The sequence below is a fragment of the Ochotona curzoniae genome, unplaced genomic scaffold (assembly GCF_017591425.1).
Source record: "Ochotona curzoniae isolate NIBS_2020 unplaced genomic scaffold, NIBS_Ocur_1.0 scaffold_3835, whole genome shotgun sequence".
Taxonomy (NCBI): Eukaryota; Metazoa; Chordata; class Mammalia; order Lagomorpha; family Ochotonidae; genus Ochotona; species Ochotona curzoniae.
Window position 1 is genome coordinate 11,574,890 of NW_024467114.1, and position 22,468 is coordinate 11,597,357.

At 41.1% G+C, this 22,468-nt stretch overlaps 1 protein-coding gene across 2 annotated transcripts; it reads right to left on the reverse strand.

Moving 5' to 3' along the window:
- Positions 1-334: 334 nt before the first annotated feature.
- SEM1 (SEM1 26S proteasome subunit) lies at positions 335-17,950 on the reverse strand. Of its 2 annotated transcripts, none has more exons than XM_040964813.1 (3): positions 17,770-17,950; positions 7,626-7,719; positions 335-420 (listed from the first exon to the last, which is right to left on the reverse strand). In XM_040964813.1, the coding sequence occupies exons 1-3, from the start codon at positions 17,843-17,845 to the stop codon at positions 378-380; spliced, it is 213 nt and encodes a 70-aa protein (XP_040820747.1). In that variant the 5' UTR covers positions 17,846-17,950; the 3' UTR covers positions 335-377. The 2 variants fall into 2 exon arrangements, with proteins under 2 accessions (XP_040820747.1, XP_040820746.1); XM_040964812.1 differs by lacking the exon at positions 335-420 and adding an exon at positions 2,747-2,999.
- Between the last annotated feature and the right edge of the window lie 4,518 nt (positions 17,951-22,468).

Genomic DNA, 22,468 nt, shown 5'->3' on the forward strand with positions numbered 1-22,468 from the left:
AAGTATTTTATAAAATATTGTGAAACAGGACTAGCATTTAATTGATGCAGTTTAAGAAAAGCATTGAATTAAGAAACATATTAATTCTTGCTCCCGCTCATTCAATCCGAGATTTAACATTAAAAAGAAAAATAAAAATTCATATTATGAAATTCTGCTGTCTTAAAGTTCTGAAAAATCATTAATATAAAATTTTTTAAAAAGAGGCAAAAGATCAAGACTTGTGAACCAAATAAAATTTATTTTGTGTGTGTACTTAAAAAAAAATAATATAAGTAGGTAATGAAATAAACATTTTTTTTAAGTATTCCACCCTGGGATCTCCACTCTAGAGTTAAGTCAACAGTCTGTTCAGGTTACTTCGACACTTCTGAGGGTTACGAAGTCTCCATCTTAAAACCATGTTTCTCCAGCTCAGCTCTGCAAGAAAACACAAAGAACGGTATCACTAGGCATCCCTGACAAATCCTTAATAAACTCAGCAAATTAGCAAGCACCATTTTAAAGCGATTTTATTTTAGTCCCTAAAAATTAACTTACAAAGGAATCTGGATGTGAGTTAATATAAAACAAATAAAATTTTGCCGTTAACTAGTATTAGCTAACCAATATATTCTCCTTAATTTTCTGATAAATTTTATCAAACAAACGTGAGGAATTTATTGCTACTCCCAAATCCTACATACACTTTCTGTTCATCAATTTGAGAATCATTAACTTTATGGCTAATTTCACACTGAAATGAAACTTGTAGGGATTTTATAATCATCAGATGTAGCACAAGCACTAAAGCTAAAGATGGAGAAAACAGATTCTGCTCCATTTGAACAAATATCTCTTGTTGTAAGCCAGAAAAAAGTATTAATTAAATCTAAGGATAAGTGAGTTTTCCATATTAATTACTTGTAGCCAAAAATCAAGGTAATGTTATAAATATTAAACAAAACTTTAGTACCCTGATCTTGAACACGGATGAAAATCTCAAAAGCTTACAATGGCATAAATACACAAAAAAGACTTATAATGCAGTCCTATACTCAACTTCAGCCTAAGCACTAATCCCAAATGCAAACAGCATTATCTACCCCAATTCAGATTTTTACTAACATTCATGGCAAAATTACTGGAGGGGTATTCTGTAATACATCACTGTATAAAAGCATAATTAATAAACTCTGCCTTCAGTAAGATTAAAAAAGCTGTATCTCAAGCATAATTTGGCTCAGACACCATCGTACCACCAATGGAAACGTAAAAATACACAGGAATGATCTGTAATATATTACTTATTTCCCCAATTCTATTTTCCTAAAAGTTTTAATTATTTATAATACTAACCTAATTTCCATGAATAACATAAAGGCCAGAGATTATTCAAATGCCTCGTCTTCTGCTCAGGGCGGAGCATGGGATGCGATGCTGGAGTTTTCAGAGCCCCAGGTCGAGCCGACACCCCAGGACCTTCCTCTGCTAATCAACAGCTCTCTGGATCCCTGCCCTGCTTCACTGGAAACTCAAGACTACAGTATCCTTCAACACTGCTCATCTCCTTTTTTTCTGAGGGTTAAAATGAGAGTTACACGATGATGCTGAGGGCAAGCGCTTCTAGTTTCCATGATTACAGAAAATGCCTCAAATATTTCCTTAAATACTTAAATTGGGGAATGTGATAAATGCTTTGAATTTTATCTTCTGCTAAAATGCTGTAACTTCTCTATTTACAATGGAAATGATTTTTAAGCATTCCTACACATTAGTTTTCCACTTCCTTTAACCCATCACTATTGATGAGGTTCACATTCTTTTATTTAACAACAAAACCAAAGTTCAACTTCAGATTTATAATAACAATAACAATCAGATTTGTTCAAGTTTGTGTGTATTTATTATTTTGGTAATAGTCATTAATTTTGCTTATATCTAGATCATCCACAAACACATGGGGATGATGAAATGTTTCCAATCAGCTAAGTTCTCAAGACAAAGTTCTTTGCTAGAACTTATAAGAAACCAAAAGAAAAAGAAACTGTACAAAAAACAAAAACACAAATGTGATGTGGATACTGAACACAAAAAATATCCAACAACAAAAAAAAACAGTGTAACTGAAAAGATGCAGATAACTGTAAAATAAGCTAATTGCATTGAAAAAGAAACACAAAAAGTATTCAGCCTGCTATATGAAAAGTTATTTATTCAACACACACTTATGTTCTAAAGCATTTTGCACACACTAATTCATCTCATTCTTATAACAACCGGTGAGTAAAGCACTAATTTTTATTTACATTTTACAGGTGAGGAAGGTGAGTCAGAGACAGGCCAAGTGGCTCTGAACAACATTCAGGCCAAGTGGCTCGTCCATGCTCCCCACAGCTGAACACGAGGCTGACTCTGGGGTTAGGACACGGGCAGTTGTGCTGACCCTGGCCTGAGGCCGCCTCTCCAAAACCACATGGTGTCAGGATCCAACAGGGAACAGTCAGACGACAGAAAAATACATTCTTTACCATGCATATATTGACACGTGTGAGCCACCCTATTCTATGAAGGTAAGGAAGAATATCTCTGTAGGAGACTTGTTAATCAAGACTTTTCTGGACGTGGGCCATCATCCTGTTACTGCCAACTCATCTGCAGGGACTGCAATCACCCACCACACAGGATACTGGAGTTGTGGGTGTTACACCACACGCTGGCCCAAAGACGAAGTTTTTTAAAACAAGTACTGTCTGTGGCTGTGTTATTCAATACAGGAGATTAATGTGGTTATTTAAATTAAATACAGCATTCAGGTCCTCAGTTGTACCAGGCACACATTATTTGCTCCAAGTCCTACATGACTGATGGCTTTTCTACTGGATAACACAGTTTCCAGAACATTGACATCACTTAATTCAATGACAGTCTTGGTCATGGATCAGCAATCTCAGTCGGAAGAAACTCATGATTCCCAGGGGATAAACACCACAGGCAAGATAACAGCCCTCCAAAGCATACTTAAAAAAAAAAAAAAAAAAAAACAGGAAGCCACAAGGAACACGTGGAGAAGGCTCTGCTTCTAAATCATTTCAAAGGCAAAAAGATGCAGAATGACAAGAAATTCAATTATCAATCTATTTATACTAAGATGTCCCTTGGGGGAAAAAAAGCATAACATTAATGTCTGGAAAACGTGGGAGAAAAGTGTAATTTTATGGCTAACAGAAGTTGCCAACAGAAACAGAAACCGGAGGAATCACAATTCCAGACTTCATGACACACGACGGGACACTGGTCATCCCAACAGTCTGGCACTGGAACAGAAACAGAGAAGATCAACGGAACAGGAGAGAAACACCAGAAGGGAGCGCACATTTGCACAGCTAGTTAATCTTAACAAAAGAACTGAAAATAATCCAAGGAAAAAGGCTGGTCTCTACAATAAATGGTGGTTGGACAACTGCCTAGCAGCCTACAAAAGAAAGAAGCCAAGACCCCCACTATCACTTTATACAAAAATCAACTCTAAGTGGATCAAGAACCTAAATCTGCACCCAGAAACCATCCAACTATCAGAGGAAAACCTTGGAAACACTCTTTAAGATACAGGAATGAAGACAGACTTCTTGGAAAAGACATCAAAAGCACAGGCAGTAAAAACCAAAATAAACACATGGGACTACATCAAACTAAAAACCTTCTGTACAGCAAAGGAGATGATCAACAAAGTAGAAGATGATCAAAGACGAAGCAAACACCAGAATGGGAGAAAATCTTTACACGCTACACAACCAACAGGAGACTAATATCCAGGACTTACTCAACAACTGCAAAACAAACAACCCTGTGAAGAAATGGGCAAAGGAAATGAACAGACCCTTTTCAAAAGAACAAATTCAAATGGCTAATACACATATGAAAAAAAATGCTCAAGGGTCCCTATTGGGAAGATACAAATGAAAAGCACATAGAGGCTTCACCTAACTTGAGTGAGATTGGCCTGCACTCAGAACTCCACTAACAACACCTGTTGGCGTGGCTGCAGGAAGATACCCCTTTCTTCACTGTTGGTGGGAATGTAGGTTAGTACAACCATGACGGGAGTCAGTATGGAGAGCGCAAATAGCACTGAAAACTGAGCTGCTGTGGGACCCAGTTATCCCACTGAAGGAAATATATCCAAAGAAAATGAAATCTGCATATGAGAAAGGGGTCTGTAATCCTACATTTATAGCAGCACAATCTACAGTAGCAAAGAATGGAAACAATCCAGACACCCATCAAACTGGTACATCTACTCCAAGGAATACTACTCAGCTATTAAAAAGAATGAAATTCTATCATTTGCACGAAGTGGCCCCAATTAGAGACCATTATGCTCAGTAAAACAAGTCAATTCCAAAAGGACAGATATCCTATGCTTTCTGATATAAGGCAACATTCATGCAAAATATAAGCCTTTTCAATACCATTTTTGCTACATCTCATGAGTTTTGGATATTTTTGTTTTTATTCTAATTTCTTCAAAAAAAAATTTTTAATTGATTTCTTCACTGACTTAAAAGTCACACAAAAGCATCATTTGCTTCCAGAAGTTTTCTGATTTTCTTTTTCAGTGACAATACTGGTCATTCAGTAGCATGTTATTTAACTTCATATGTTGTTGTAAATTTCTTACTTTCTTCTTATTGTTGATTTTGTTGTATGGCTTTTCATTTAAGGGGATGTATACTAACTGTGTAATAGGGACTACCATATATAGATGTGAAGATACGATGCAGTGAGCACCTCTACTTCCAAATCAAAGATGGACTACCAATGAAACTGTTAAATCTATCTCGACAATAGGATGCTGGACTCTGCCACTGTTCATACCTACTACTTCAGGATAAACTTAAAGAGCAGAATGATGGACTGAGGACTGTTCACGAAGGACTATACTACTGCAATAATACGGGAGGAGCCAGTGAGCTGGAAGGGAAATCCCAGAGCCTATGGAACTGCATCATGAAATTAAAAGGGGGGAAATAAGATGGATCAATGTATTATCAGTCTTAGCAAAACTGCAGCCATCAGAATGTGTGCTTATTTTAAGATAATTCACTACAAATCAGATAGTATCTCCACACTAACAAAAAACACATTTTCCGAGCTCATTAAAAATTATCTCACCTCCATTTTTTTTAAAGATTTATTTATTTTTATTGGAAAGACCGATATAGAGAGAGGAGGAGAGACAGAGAGGAAGATCGTCCATCCAATGGTTCACTCCCCAAGCAAGTGCAACAGGTGGGCTGAGCCAATCCGAAGCCAGGAGCTCTTCCAGGTCTCCCACACAGGTGCAGGGTCCCATGACTTTGGGCCGTTCTCAACTGCTTTCCCAGGCCACAAGCAGGGATCTGGATGGGAAGCAGGGCTACGGGATTAGAACCGGCAACCATATGGGATCCCAGAACGTGCAAGGTGAGGACTTTAACTACTACACTATCGTGCTGGGCCCCCTCACCTCTGTTTTGAATAAGCACACTAGACTAGTAAATCAGGAGATCACACTAAATCAGTATTATGAACAGAGCCCAGCACAGAGATCAGTATACTTAAGTATCTTTGTTACTGAGACAAGTAAACTGAAACCAAATTAGGCAGGAAGGCAGGGCTGAGACACCTGCATGTCCATATGTAAAAGCTGGACCTTTTCTTCGAACCATATACAACTAACTCACAATGTACAAAGACATAAATGTAATAAACTATAAAAACTCTTAGAATAAAAGGATAAATTTTCATTACTTTCAAATTAGCTGATTTTTAAAAAAAGATCTATTTACTCATTTGAAAAGCAGAGTTAGAGGGAGAAGCAGATTTTCCATCCACTGGCTCACTCCCTAGTGGCCACAATGGCCAGCACTGAGCCAGGACATGAACCAGCCTCATATGAAACGCCAGTGTCACAGGTGGTAAGCTTTACTGGCAATGCCAATGCCAGCCCAGCAATGAATTCTTAAATAGCAAACTAATAAATGAAAACATAAAATGGAACTCATAGAAAACTGAGACCTTTGGTGAGGGCCTGGTGTCACAATGTTGACAGGTGAGGGCGCTCCCTGTGATGTGAGCACCCTGAGAGGACGCAGGAACATTCCAGCTGCTCTACTTCGGATCCAGTTGCCTTCTAACGGCCTGAGAAAAGCAGAAGATGGCTCCAGTGCTTGGGCCACTGCCACCCATGCGGAAGGCTCGGACAAACCCCCTGCTCCTGGCTCGGGCTTGGCACAGTGCTGGCCATTTTAGCCATGTGGCAAGCAAGCAGATGGATGACTTGTCTCTTCTGTTCTTTTAAAATAAATGAATATATCTTAAAATAAAATACAACACAACTTTCAGACAAAGAACATTATGAAGAAAATGCAAAAACCTAACAGGAGAAAATAGTTGGAAATCCTTTATCTGATAAGGATTTAGTATTCAGAATACACAAAGATGTCTCAGACCTCAACAAAAAGACAACCCAGTCAAAATGCGAAAAGCACTCAACTTGAGCAGATATTTCTCTAAACGAGATACACCAATGACTAACAAGTGCTTGACAACATTAGTCACTAGGAAAATGCAAATTAAAATCACAATGTACCACATTCCTTGCTTATGGAAGGTTACAATAAAAAAAAAGAAAGCTGCAAAGTTTTGAAGAGGATATGTAGACTAGAACTTTTATACACACAATTATTGCAATACCAACAAAATTACCAATTTCATTTCGAGGTATATAATACTGCCTCCAAATTGACAGAACTCAGACAAATACTCATCCATCCATCCTCACAGAAGAGCCTTTCACACCAGCTGAGAGGTACACACGCCCAAACATCCACCAGCTAGTAGACAAATATATCAATACACTGCAATATTACTTAACCCCCATAAAAAGGAATGAAATATTGATACATGCTACAATTTGCATGAACTTCAAAAACATGTTAAGAACCTTACTGACACCCAAGGACACAGGCTCAATGATTCCACTGTCATGCAACACCCAGTCAGAAAGCAGACAAGCACTGCTAGAAGACAGAAATGCGAAGTGACTGTCTAATGAGTATGGTATGATACCCGTTTTTGGAACGCTAAACATGCTGGATCTAAGTAAAAAGGCAGCTATACAACTCTATGTAACTTATGTAACTGTACTAAATGCCAATGAACTTTATAGTTCAAAATGTCTAATTTCACATAAAATGAATTTTACCTCAATAAGTACAATTTGGTAATTTATACATGAGTATGAAAAAATACTCCAACCCCTCAAATTCAACCCAGTTTAACAATCAACAACCTATTGAGTTTCAAGGGATTTTTGCTGAGCTATTCAAGTTTGGTAGAAAGTTAACACTGAACCTACAAAGATAAACAGAAAATACATTCCCATTTAGCTACTTTTGTAAAGAAATCAGGAATAAAATCCATACACAATTAACCAACTATTTATGTTTAAAAGCATGAAGTCCTACTTTTATACTTTTTCAGAGGTCAATTACCCATAGAAGCTACAATATTCTGTGTTTATAATGAATACCAAATTATACTGAAGAAAACAAAACAAGACAAAAAAACCCAAAGAAACAAACACCGCTGGCCTGACTTACCGCAGCTGATTGGAGAAGTCATCCTCCACATTGTCATCATCCCAGTTATCCTCCCAGACGTGCGCATCTTCATCTTCATCCAGACCAGCCCAGTCTAAAACACAGACAGACGCCGTCTAAGTGTTCCTCAGACAGTATTTCCACAAGCAGAAACAGTTCAGAAAGTTTTCTGAAGAACCCAGTACAATTATAAAAGCCAATAGCACATCTGCAAGGTTTCAAAGTGAGAAAGCAGCAGCGCGTGTTCGTGCCTTCGGGTGCCTGCACCCACGGGGAAACCCGGAAGCTCCTGGCTTAGGACTGGCCCAGCTCTGGCTGCTGTGGCATTTAGGGAGTGAATCAACGTTATGGAGGAGCGCTCTTTATCTTTTTCTCTGTAACTTAGCTTTTCAAATAAACATTAAAAACATCAAAAAAAAGTTTTCTGTTAAACTGCATTGCAACAATGTTTGGCTTTGTTTCATTATGTGTGTATAAAATAACTAAAACTGAAGAGTGTCTAAAATTTACTGACTTTTAGAAATTGATCCTTAAATAAAACTCTAAGGGGTCTGGCTCAATGGCCAAAAGGCTAAATACTTGTCTTGCGTGCCACGATCCCATTTGGGCACCGGCGGTTTATGTCCTGGCTACTGTGCTTCTCACACAGCTTCCCACTTGTGGCCTGGGAAAGCAGCAGAGGGTGGCCCAAGGCCTTGAGACCCTGCACCTGTGTGGGAGACTCACAAGAAGCTCCTGGCTTCAGATCAGCTTAACTCGGGCCATTGCAGCCACTCGGGTGTGAACCAGCAGAAGGAAGGTCTTTCTCTGTCTCCCCTTCTCTCTGTAAATTTGCCTTTCCAACAAAAATAAATAAATCTTAAAAAAAAAAAATACACTGCATGGTAGGACTTCAAAAAGGTTCACAGAAGGTCTGGGCACATGCCATCCTAGAGTGCCTGCAATCAGCTTCCACCTGGCTCCCACCAGCTACCTGCTGATGTAACCTTGAGAGCAGACAATGGCTCAAGAGCTACCCATGGGCTTCCAACTTCAGCCTGGACCTGCCGTGGCTATTATGGCTGTTTGTAGAGTAAAGCAACATATACAAGACCTTCCTCTATCTTTCTGTTACTTTGCCTTTCAAATAAATAAACTCTTTAAAAAGTTCATGGGGCCTGGCGCGGTGGCGCAAGTGGTTAAAGGTCCTCGCCTTGCACGCCCGGGATCCCATATGGGCGCCGGTTCTAATCCCGGCAGCCCCGCTTCCCTTCCAGCTCCCTGCCTGTGGCCTGGGAAAGCAGTCGAGGACGGCCCAAAGCTTTGGGAACCTGCACCCGCGTGGGAGACCCGGAAGAGGCTCCTGGCTTCGGATAGGCATAGTATCGGCCCGTTGCGCTCACTTGGGGAGTGAATCATCGGACGGAAGATCTTCCTCTCTGTCTCTCCTCTCTGTATATCCGCCTTTCCAATAAAAAAAATAATAAAAAATAAATCTTTAAAAAAAAAAAAGTTCATGAAAACCTAGGCCTGAATTTCAAGATGTTTTGCACCAAAATAAGCTTACTCTGTTATTTGGTTTTTTTTCTGTGAACTTTCTGAAATACCCTGAAATACCCACATACTAAGTGTACACAATACAGTTTGGTATATAATCAATTAATAAACAGTCTACTGCTTTAGAAGGCAACTTCAAAAATTGTTTACTAACTGACTATATACTAAATTACATACAAAACTTAACTGATCTAGTATAATACCTAAAATATGTTAAACACTTACAAACCCTCTATTCTACACCACACAGATAAAAACCATACTAGGTGAACGCTTAGCATAAAAAAAAGCTGCTACTGTTGCCCTCTCTGGGTTTAGCTGTTGGCTCTCCTAACCAACCTCTGCATTGTTTCCATTATAATATGTCAATAACAATGAAATGCTATTTAATCATCCAAAAAACAAAGGAACAGGCAGCTTCCACTTACTATTTCATTCCAAATGTCCACCAACATCCAGGGTCTAAGCTGGGAACTCAAAGAATCCCAACTACCTGAATCACCTGTGCCTCCCTTTGCACTGCACAAGTCAGAACCAGGAGCCCGAACTGGGACGACTCAGACTCCAACCTGGGATAGGGTGTCCTAAATCAATGTCTTATCCACAGGCCAAATATTGATTCCTAATCATTCATTTTTAAAGCAGTATATTTTTTTTAAAAAAGAAGAATAAAACCAAGCAAGGATGCATGATTCATGTCTAATACCATCTTTCAATACATAGATGTCCTTATAAAATACACACTTTCACTTCAACACTAAGCTCATTGCCAGAATTGTGATTAAGCATTTAAATAACTACAGCTGTGTTTATTTCGGTCTAGAGGCCTCCAGATGTGTGATGGTTAAAAAAAAAGTACCATATTAAAAAAGAAAGAATTAAGAATAACCAATAGCAGATGCCTAATGCACACATACATAAGTTTCTCAGATTTGGCTTTCTTAACATTTTGGCACCTGAGAACTACATCTGTGACTAGCTTTAAATTTCAAGAATCTGAGCTATCAAAGACCCCACATACTTCAAAACTCTCTAAATATCACCTTGACATTTAACTGTGAAGTTTTCTCTCAACTTGGAAAATGTCTAATATTTATTCTCTCCATTTCCAAATTTATTAAAGACATGAAATATAACATTTTGGAGAAAAGAGGAAATTCCACTTATTTACTAAATAAGGTTATAAATGTTCTACTCTGTATCAATTTTCAGGAGCATCAAATTCTCCTTTCCCCACAGTTAAGCCACTCTGAATCAAAAGATTCCCAAATTTCCTCCCCCAAAAAAATCACACTAGTACGCAGAACATTACATGAATGTACACTGCCCATCACAGGTGACCCTGAACACAGCAGCAGTCGGCAAGCAGCCTCATTACACCTCTCATGATGAGCGAAGCCACCAAATCTATTCATTCTGATACACGAATGCTACATTAAAACATCTTTGAAAATGCAACTTCTTATGTTATTCTGATGCAACTCCCCTCTGCTCGGGATTTGCTCAGTAGCTAAGAAATCAGTACTAGTACTGCACCACCGTACTACTTCTCTAACAAGGACAAGGACCAAAAGTGTTGATGGAGAACTTAAGAACAAAGAACCAGGGCCTGCTGTGGTAGCCTAGAGGCTGAAGTTCTGGCCTTGCATACACCAGGATCCCAGGCCCCACTTCCTGTCCAGCTCCCTGCTTGGGCCTGGGAAAGCAGTCCAGGACAGCCCAAAGCTCCAGGCTCCTAGCTTCAGATCAGCTTAGCTCTGGCCACTGTGGCCACCTGCGGAGTGAATCAGCTGACAGAAGATCTTCCTCTCTCTCTTCCTGTCTGCATACCTGACTTTCCAATAAAAATAAATCTTAAAAAAAAAAAAAGGACAAAGAACCAGAGCTAAGTCATAAAGTGATGTCACTTCCAGATCCTTGCTTATTTAACTGAGAAGTCTGAAACAAATTTAAGTTTAGGTAACTATTAATACTTAAGACTACTAATCCAATTCAATGCATCAATAATAGTGTGTGTGTGTGTGTGTGTGTGTGTAGCAGTCTTCTACTGTTTATTCACCTGGTTCATTAACAGCATTATTGTTCTTTAATTCCATGAAATTCCCAAAACCCTACCCCTTTCTAGTCCTCATGGCATAAGCTCAACTCTCTCATCCTTTGGCACAATGCTGAATCAAGTGCAATCAAAAACATCCTAGCACCCCTATTCTTATTCATGTAAAGGCAAAATCACAACACTTGATTTTTTTTCACATTCCAACATCCTGTGCCTAACTAGTTGCCAACAATCTATCGATTCTACTTCTGTGATGAATTCTTACATCATTCTTTTCAGGCGTAGTATTTTATTTCAGTCTTTCAGAATGCACCTGAATTAGTTCAACAGTTTCTTAATAAGCCTTTATGACTTTGGCCTCTATTTTTTCAAATTCTGCTGGCCTAGTGTCTTCCAGACAATGCTCCTTCTAAAGGAAACACACATGCATTGTCTTCAACAAGGAAATAAAAAACCCCACTTCTCACCTACTTAAGGCAGAAATCACACCTGGTCATTTCACTGAAGCTTTCAGAAATCAGCCCCCAACTATCTGCATCTGCAAGCAATTATTTCACAAACAAAATACTTGTAAACACACACATTTATTTTCAACCTCAAAGAAACCCCTCCTACACTTCCCTTTTGAAATCTCTGGCTGCTGAGGTCATTTAGGGAGTGAACCAGCTGATTACTGTCTCTGCTTCTCTCTGTTAATCTGCCTTTCCAATTACAATAAGTATATCTTTAAGAAAAACCCAGCCAACATTATCAGTAATCTAACAAACACTATGACTATGGAACACCTACCCAGATGCAAAACCTGAATCTAATCGTACGGAAACGGAGACAAGCCCAAACTCAAGAGTCATCTACCTAGTAACTGGCCTCAAGTCTCCACTGGGGCAAAAGTCATGAAATCAGACAAACTGTGCAATTGCTCTAGACTGAGACTAAGGCAACATGACAACTAAATGGAAACCACGATTTTTTTTTCAAAGATTTTTTTTTCATTGAAAAGGCAGAGAAACAGCACAAAGAGAAAGATCTTCCATCCATTGATTCATTCCCCAAATGGCTGCAATGCCCAGAACCTATCTGAAGCCAGGAGTTTTTTTCAGATCTCCTAATAGGAGCAGGCTCCTAAGGACTTGGGCCGTCTGCTGCTGCTTTTCCTGGGGCACAAGTCAGCCAGCCAGAAGCAGAGCGTCCAGAACAGAACCCAGTGCCGTTGTGGGATGCCAACACTTGCAGGCAGAAGATCAGCCCGTTGAGCCACCACTTTACTCTTGGTAACCAATATTCTTAAACAAAACACTATCAGGACCAATGGGAAAAGTGGAAAGGAATGAGCTTAGATGACAGTAGCGTACTATAGTACATTAATGTCTTGATTTGATTACTGTATACTATGTCTTTGTAGGAAATACATATTGAAATAATCCGGATAATGGTCATCAAGTTGGCAACTTATTGTCAAAAAAAAACCTCTATACTATATTTTCAAATATTCTGCAACTTGGAGGCTATTTTAAAATAAAAATTTCTATCAAAAAATGACTCTGACAATTAACTTCTCTATCTTAAAAACAAAAAATATACAAAGATGCAAGATTATCCAATGGTGCAATCTTCAATTGTAAAAAAAAATTAACTATAAAAGCTACCTACATAGACCATAGTAAGGGACTAAATAAACCATTTTTTAAAAATTATGCACACGGGCCCGGCATGGTGGCGCAAGTGGTTAAAGGTCCTCGCCTTGCACGCCCGGGATCCCATATGGGCGCCGGTTCTAATCCCGGCAGCCCCGCTTCCCTTCCAGCTCCCTGCCTGTGGCCTGGGAAAGCAGTCGAGGACGGCCCAAAGCTTTGGGAACCTGCACCCGCGTGGGAGACCCAGAAGAGGCTCCTGGCTTTGGATCGGCATAGTATCGGCCCGTTGCGCTCACTTGGGGAGTGAATCATCGGACGGAAGATCTTCCTGTCTCTCCTCTCTGTATATCTGCCTTTCCAATGAAAAAATAATAAAAATAAATCTTAAAAAAAAAAAAAATAAAAATAAAAACTATGCACACAATGGAGCATGAGGTGAATTTTTAAATGCAAAACATGTCTAAAGTCAATATAAAGAAGAAATACATAGTACGTTCCTCAGAGTCTTTAATGACTGTGTACATAGAATGGCATGTTTATGCAAATTCTAGGACATCAAAACACCCTTTGAACAATGATTATCACTGACGTACGAACATTTTGGGGTAGAGGAACAAGGTAGGGAAGAATGGGTCTTACTTTGCAACATACACTCTTTACAGACTTAGTTTTTTAAAGGGTTTATTTTTATTAGAAAGCCAGATCAGATTTTATGGTGACAGAGAAATATCTTCCACCCACTGGTTCACTCCCCAAATGGCCACAATGGTCAAAGCTGACTCAATCCGAAGCCAGAAGCCAGGAGCTTCCTCCAGGTCTCCCAAATGGGTGCAAGGTCCCAAGACTTTGGGCCATGCTCTAATGCTTTCCCAGGCCATAAGCAGGGAGTTAGATTGGAAGTGGGACAGCTGAGACGCAAACCAGTGCTCATACGGAATCCTGGCATTTGTAAGGTGAGGATGTAGCAATTGGGCTATTGCATCAGGCCCAAGAGGATTAAACATTTTAGTATATGTGGTCACGTATACATTTATCACACATGAGGAATCTTCAAAAGTTCCTGGAAAACATGTTATGAATAAAATGTGTGGATTTCAAATTCTTTTGCATCAAAAAAAAAGTTTGAAATCAACCAGGCTCAAAAGTATTTTGAGAAAGTTAAGCATCAGGTGACAAGCTAATATTTATGAATGGTAGATTTGAACTGTGGCCTTATCTTAAAAATTCTTCATGCTTATTGCATCCAGAGCTTCAAAAATGTTCTTGCATACAATTACCAACAATGGATATTCAATACATACTCTGCCACTTACTTTACAGTTTTTTTCTTTTTAGTAGCTGAGTTCTCCACTTGTTGCCACCAGCATGTCACTAACTGAAGTGCTGGTGTTATTTACATATTCACTATATTAAGCTTACCATGGCAAACAGCAAAGTTCTTTTTAGCTCTAAGCAAACTAACTGCCAAGGATCTGCTCTGGTCGACACAGGCTAAGTCCACCTTCTGTATTTAACACTCTAAAGCCATACTTTTGTTGCTTGTTCAGTCCAGATGGGAAGACTTCTAGGCAGCACTGAGTCGGATAATTCTTCTTTTCACAATATTGTGGATGCAGTGCACACATGAAAAACCCCAGGCGAATGCCCTCTAAATGTAGGCCCCTACCTGTCGGGTGACTGACAGCCAAGCCAGCCCCACTCCAACAGCCCCTTCCGGGACCCCAGCACATGCAAGGCAAGGACTTCAGCCATGAGGCTGAGGCACTGGGCCCTGGCGCAATTTTTTAACAGTTCCTGCTTTAATGACCTGTGGTTTTAACACTTACTAACAGGGTTACTGTGAGGAATTCTAATGTGACAGATTCACAGCTTAAATAATGAGAAGGAGATAAAAGCATTTGTTCCTTATACATTCAGAGAATCCTTGCAGATATTATACTTCACACTGAAGAGATTCTTTAAAAAAATGATGAAGAGTACAAAGCACATGTTTTCTCTGTTTTTAAAATAAAAATCCCCAGGGCCAGTGCTGTAGCATAATAGGTTAGGCCACTGCCTGGGGCACTGGCTCAAGTCCCGGCAGCTCCAATTCTGACTCAGCTCCTGCTAGAGTGCCAAAGTGCTCGGCCCTGCACCCATGTGACAGATGTGGACAAGGCTCCTGGCTGATCTGTCTCTCCTTCTCTGTAACTCACCTTTGAAATCAGTAAAAATAAATCCTCAAAAATAATTGCCACACCTTAAAATGACATCCTACCAAATAGGCTATCAACGGTGAGACGGAACACAGACACTCTTGGAAAGAACCGACACTCTAGTCAAACCATGAACGCATAACTTCCAACCTTCCTGTGGCAACCTTGTAAACTACAAACCCCCCAGAGTGGCCAGCATCATTTTTCAGCAGCACCTGAGAGCATAAGCCTCTTCTGAAACGAACAGAGCCCAGACTGCCTCCACAGCACTAAGCACTTGCAACCAGTACTGAGTTATCAGTGCCTCTTTGCTTTGAAGACAATCACAAGAGAATGAATTTTCTAAAAGGAAAGAAGATGAAAGACAATCAGGGTATTAAGAACTGAACAGAAAACACCAACTTCAATGAACAGTCTTGGTAAAGTCCAGATTGAGTAGGTATAGAATGAGCTATCACATACATGCTCCTTCACCCCCAAATTGATCTATTTGAAAAGCAGAGTCAGAGACAGACACACAGAAAGGAAGGGAGGGAGAAACAGAGAGCGAGAGCTTCCCACCTGCTGGTTCACTTCTCAAAAGGCCTAATGGGCTAGGCTAGGCCACAATGAAGCCAGGAGCCTCACCATGAGAGCTTCTCCCTAGGGTGGCAGGTGCCAGGTACTTGGGCCACATTCTGTTGCTTTTCCAGGCACATTAGTAGGAAGCTGGATCAGAAGTGGAGCAGCCAGGGCTTGAACTGGTGCCCATCTAGGATGCCAACATTACAGGCAGTGGCTTAATTCACCGTGCCACAACACCAGGCCTGAGACTCTTACAGCTCCCAAGCAATGCAGAGACTTTTTGCCTACAGATCATTCTTCGAGCAGCAAGGAAAGACCACACACCATTTCAAATGAGAAATAATTCTCGACAGATATTCTTCCCCGAGCACTTCTTTCCTTTGCTTTTGTTATCAGAGCAATTTCCTCATCAGTAAGTACTGAGTGGTGTCACCCAGGTGGCTAATTCTGTATTCAGCCAAATCTCATCAACTCAGAAGGAAAGTGTCTGAACAAACCAGACCGACCAATCAACCAAGCCAAAAACACAGAAACTTGAACAAAGTTAAGGTACTCCAAATGCTAAAATGAAGTTTCTTGAATGAATTGCCCTCCATACATTTAAACCTGAAAACAAATATTCTGTAAGAACAATAAGTTATTCAATGCAAATAAACCAGCCTGTTGTAAAGTGTCTTCAGAAAGAACCTTGACTGGTCTTACTTCTATGAAGTTTTTGCCCTTTTACCATACAAATACCACATTCTGAACAAACTGCTGTACATAACAACACAGATGTGGAACAGGAACAAACTACACACTGCAAGTTGCTGGGGGAAAAAAACCAAGTGTCTTATAAAATAGATCTGCTACATCCTTCTGAAAGCCAGTTGTTAACTGTTTAGAAAGCAGGTTCACTACTTCAACAAGACTTCCTGACCACCCAGGACAGGTCAGGCGCCTGCTGCCTGCTGGGGGGGAAGGTCTGGATGGAGGAGTTAGACCTTTCAGGGCTGCAAGGCTTCCTGTTCACCTGTTTTACCAGAATCTCCTTTCCTTCAGGCCGCGGTGCTAACCAGACTGTACAATACCCAATGTCCCACACTGTGCTTGCATAGAATGAGTAAGAAACGCATACAATCTGAAATGCGAAAATTGAGCAGAAAACAAATCCTGCTTTTGATAAGCCAGTTTCCTAAAATATAAATCTACCTGAAAGTTAAATGTGTGGGGGCAGAGAGCTGAACAGATAAACCCACCACCTAAACAAAAAACAAGCAATTCCCACAAATACATAAATGAATACTTGGGGTCGGTGTGAACCAGGCATATGAATGTTGTCTTCCATTAAACAAACAAAAGTGTACCCCATACATAAACCTAACGAACGTTCCAGCCACGAGGTTTGATGCTCTAACGCAGGACCAGGTCAGGGAAGTGGCCATTGCCGACGTGACCGACGCCTGTGCCCTGAACCTCAAGCCCAGCCGCAACAATCAACCAAGAGGGCCCACTCTGAAAACCCAAGTGGCCACGGGGACCTGAGCCCCCGAGAAGGGCACCACGAGCCGCTGCTGGGGTGCCCCGGGGCCGGTGTCCCAACGCCTCACTCCCCATTCCAGCCGGCTAACCTAACACACACCACGTGTTGAGTCGGCGTCCCAAGCGCCAACTTCTTAATCAGGAAAAAGTTTTTTGTTTTTTTTTTTTTTTTAATGCGCTACTCCCTGTACGTGATGAAAACAGATGTAGTTCCTACAAGCCCAGCACCGAGACGAGGTGCCAACCGAGGGCAGTCGCCCGCTCGGCTGTCAGCGACGGGGGAACAGTCAAGTTCAGCCGCGAGGCCGACGAGGCCGGCGGAGGAGACAAGCTTTGGGTCCCCAAGCCTGGACACGAGGCCAGGCCGAGACGGGGTGAGGCGAGGCGGCTGCTGGGCACCCGAGCCCCGCTCCTCCGAGAGCCCACAGAGCAGGCCCGGCACCCGACGCCTGCGAAGATGCTGGGGCGCCAGGCAGGCAGGCAGGCGGGACCCCCAAAACCCCGGCGGGGGAGCGGCCCCGACCCAGCATCCAGACCCCGAAGCGCAGGGAGCCCCCGGGACCAGCCCCGACCCTCCGCCGCCGCCGCCGCCGCCCCGCACCAGGCCCACAGGCCTGAGTCACCGTCCGCGCGGCTACCTTCGGCTGGGAACTCCTCGAACTCGTCGTCCTCCTCCAGGAGACCCAGGTCTGCCGGCTGCTTCTTCTCGGACATGGCTACCCGCCTCGGCCGAGCGCTCGCAGGCGAACAGGAAGCTTGCAGGCCTCGCTCCTCCGCAGCCCACTCCGCCACCGGCGAGGCCGGCGCTACCACAGAGACGCGGAGGCAGAGCTACGCAGCGGCGCGAGGAATGCTGGGACGGCGAGGTCCTCCGAGCGCGGCCCGCCGCCTCGGCCGCCTTTTGGCTTTGCTGTCAGGGACTCTTAGACCGCGCTAAGCCTGCCCGGACTGACAGAGACGCCGAGTGTAAGAAAATCAAATATCTAAAGGGAGGGTGTCACTGAGGGAAGCACCCAGAATGATGTCTGGTCCTAGCAGCCATACCCCAAGGCTGAAATAACATCTCCACATCCCGAAAGAATCGAGCAGAAACCCAGACCCCCACCTTTCTGGATGTTGGCATGACTTGGCAGTTGCAAGTCTCTGTGTGAGCCGTAACTCTGGTTTACAGGTTCTTAGAAAACAGCGCGAGGTAAAAATGGGCACGTTTTATGTTCAAAATGTGTCAGTCACGTAGACTTGTTTATGCGTGCAGGGATATTGTCTGCGTTCAAAGTTTTAAAAAAAAGTTAACAAATATTAGAAATTAAATTTAAAATTTGTTCAATAGCTTGTGGATGTGGTGGTAACACTTGTTGGAACTTGGTAGGTAGTATAGAGAGATCCTAGAGGCAGATACAGTATGTATAGATAGTATAGTATGGCTGTGTGATAGGATGTATGTCTCTAGGGGGTATTTTCACACATCTTGTTCACACGTGTTTCTTTAGTATGTAAATCCCTTCCTGCATTGAGCAGCCTTCACTCACAGCCTCCCCTCAGCCCTGTGCCTGGAGCATCACAAGGGGGGCCCTTCTCTTCAGAGTCTGAGTCTACTGGGGGACACACAGCCGGCAGATAAGATCAATGTGTCTTGGTGCAAGAATTTTGAAAACCATGCATAGTTTGTTTCACAATATGCATTTGTCATGAACTTTCTGAAAGCCCCTTACACGCATGGATTTTTACAATTTTTGCACCAACGTGAATGTATCCCTAAATCCATGTGGACAGTTCCAAGTAGTCCTATGTTTTAATGAGCTTGATTTAGCCTTCCCACAGTGTAATACATCCTTCGTATCATAAATTCACAGAGGGGCCATCAACTTGACACAGTTTGCTGATTGTCAGCTCTACCACGGGGTGAACATGAACGTGATACTCATTGAGCACAAACTGTACTTAAATTTTGAATTTCCAGCATTTCCCAGCTTAACTACATGGGCTGCTGTTCCATGCTGGGCAGTGCCTGGAGTTGTGCATGGAGCTGTGGATTCTAGTCACGTCTGTCCACACCAGAATAACTGAACATTCTACAGTGTACCCTGGAAATTCAGAATTAAGTATATGAATGCATTTCCGTTTACAATAATTCCAGTTTGTGATGGGTTACTTGGAACATAACTCCCTTATATGTTAAAGAATATCTACACAGAATTTTGTCAATTACAATTTTTTTTAAATTTAAAAAAAAACATTTTTGCCAAGATGTCAAAAAATCTAAATTTTAGTTGACCCACCATTTAGTTCATCTGAATATGATGAAGTTTTTATCAGTCCTTAGCAAAAGAAAAGCCAACAGTATAATGTTTCTCACCCTAACACTATGTTCCTTTCAAAGTATCATTTTTTTTAATTTTGAAAAATTTCACTAGTTCATGAAGTCCAGCAAGCAAAATCACTGGAATAACTGCTCTCTTCAATTGCTGTGGCACTTAGAAATGACAAATATTCAAGTGTGAGAGGTGTTATCACCTGGTTAGGTTAACATGTAAGAAAACATGTTTGTACATTAGTTCATAAATTCAGTCTCTGTTGTACATCAGTTCATAAATTCAGGCTCCAGAGAAAGGGGCTAGATAACTTACTTAATTTCTCTGTTAGTATATTTTACTTTTTTGCAGAGTCATAGTTAAGCTTCTTGTGTGTATATTAATTGTATGATTGTATGTATAATGGGCTCAGTGTCTGCCTGCCAGGTTAATACACGTTAGCTCTTGTTATAAAAGGAACTTACATTTCTTTTTTTAATGCTCTCATATCTCCTTATTAATTCTAAAGTGTCTAAGCTTAGGTTTTGTTCCCACAAGAAAATCTTGGTGATACTTTAAAGATAGTCAATTACTCCCTCAAGCAAATAGTAATAATCAATAAATGTATTCTTTAACGTTTACCTCGTATCAATCAATAGGCCATGCACATTTTATATGTTCACTCAATCCTCCATACGGCAGCCCTAGTAATTGAGTAAATTCAAGCATTTTTTACATTAGCGAAAACTAAGACCAAGATTGATAAAGAACCAAGGTCACTGTGCTAACAGGGCCTTCTTGCAGGACAGGAAACAAAAGATGCAGAGGCAGACAGTGACGTGAGAACTCCCCGAATAATGCTTTCCTAACACCTCTTGAACTCACGTGAGGAAATGATGGAGCCGACACTGTGGGGCTGTGTGCCCTTCCAGACCCACCTGCTCTACTTCTGAGCCAGCTCCCAGGCAATGCACCTAGGAGGACAGTAGAAGATGGCTCAAGTTCTTGGGCTCTGCACCCATGTGGGGGACCCAGAGGAAGCTCCTGGCTCCTGATTCAGTCTGAGCCAATGTTACTATTTGGGGAGTGAACTAGCAAATGAAAAGTCCCTTCTCTTTCTCTCTGAATTTCCTTCTCTTCTCTGTAGCTCTGCCTTTCAAATACAGTAGGTCATTAAAAAAAAAATGACCCTACAAAGAATAATGCTCACATAAATGTAGGCAGAAATGCAGACAGCAAAGAGGTGGAATGAAGAAGGTTGCCAAATCTCTAGGACAGACTTAGCTGTCTGTGTCCAGAAAAAATCACAAATCTTAGAGAAGCATTTGGACTCAAAATTGTGCTTTACATATGTCTCATTATCATATCTTTGATTGAATCATGCTACCTTCACAGGAAGCCACATTAGCATATTTTGCAGTAGATAATTTCATTTCTCAAGTAAAAATTTTTCTCTCCTTAAAATTCCATTAAGATTCCAGCCATAAAGTTGGTCTGCAACACAATTCAGGAAACTTTTCTGGATTCAGGAAGCACAATTCAGGTCCATGTTTTCAGGCAGCCATCAAAAACCATGATCAAAGTTCCAAATATTATTTGTGGTGCATCCATGTGAAATTTGATAAGAAAAAAAGGGGAATATTGAAAGGCTGGACAAACCAAGCCATATAGGAAATCTTCGATTTCACAGAAATCCATAGCTCCCTGTTCAGGTGTTCGTTATTTCTGGGCCTTTGAACCTTTGCTCTGAAGCAGATCTTGACGGACTCCAAGAAAAGGCAGATTCTGGATACCTAGAACTAGCTCTGAGTTTTAATGTGATAGATGTTCGGAGTTTCTCTCTCTTTTTCTCTCATTATTGTAGTAAGATTTAGTTTGAGCTTACCCTCCGAGCAAATTTGCAAGCACACAACACAGAGTTTACATCACAGCTCTGAAATGCACTCACATTACCTAACTGAAACTTTATATGTACTGAACAACAACTCCCCAGTTCCCACTCCCCCAGCCACCATCTATTCTCTGTTTCTGCTTGGCTACTCTAGATGCCTGTGTAAGTGGACTCAAGCAGTGGTTGCCCTGTGATTGATTGTTTTACTTAGAATAATGTCTTCAGGGCCAGTGTGGCACAGTGGATTAAGCCATTGATTGTGATACCAAATACCATTTCTGAGTATCACTTGCAGCCCATTTCTAATCCAGTTTCCTACTGAAGTGCCTGGTAAGGAAGCAGAGAATGGCCCAAGTGCGGGTGCCCCCACCATCCAATGGGAGGCCATGGTGGAGCTCCTGGCTCCTGGCTTCAGCTTGGCCTGGACCTGGTTGATGTCACCATTTAGGGAGTGAACCATCAGGAGGAAGATCTCTTGATCCTGCTCTCTCTTCCTTTCAAATAACTGACTAAACCTTTTTTTTTCCCCAAAGTCTTCAGTGTTCTTCCATTTTGCACACTTGGCAGGACGGACTTCCTTCTTTTTTTAAGGCTCAGTACATTCTAATATATGTGTCTACCACATTATCTTTATCTACTGAATGGACATTTATTTTTGTTCTGCATGTTGGCTATTGTGGATATCGCTGCGGTGTGCCAGGATGGAAGTGCAGGTTTCCCTCTGACATTCTGATTTCAGTTTCTTTGGATATACAACCACCTGTGGGATAACTGAATCATGTGGCGGTTCTACTTTTAATTTTTTAAAGAGCCACCGGACTGTTTTTCATAGAGAATCTGCCATTGTATAACAATCCTATTAACAGTATGTAGGGTTCTAGCTTCACATCCTCTTAAGGACTCATCATCTTTAACATTCTAACCAATGTGAAATATCATAGCATCATGATTTTGGATTACATTTCTATGATGATTTGTAATGCTGAAAGTCTTTTCATCCATCTGTGGACTATTTGACTGTCTTCTTTACTAACTGAAGTTATTCATTTTATAATTAGGGTGTTTTAAAAAAAAAATATCCTCATTAATATCCAGTGATTAAACTTTGTGAAGCATTACAATCCCAGTAGAAGAAATGACACTTTTCTCATGACA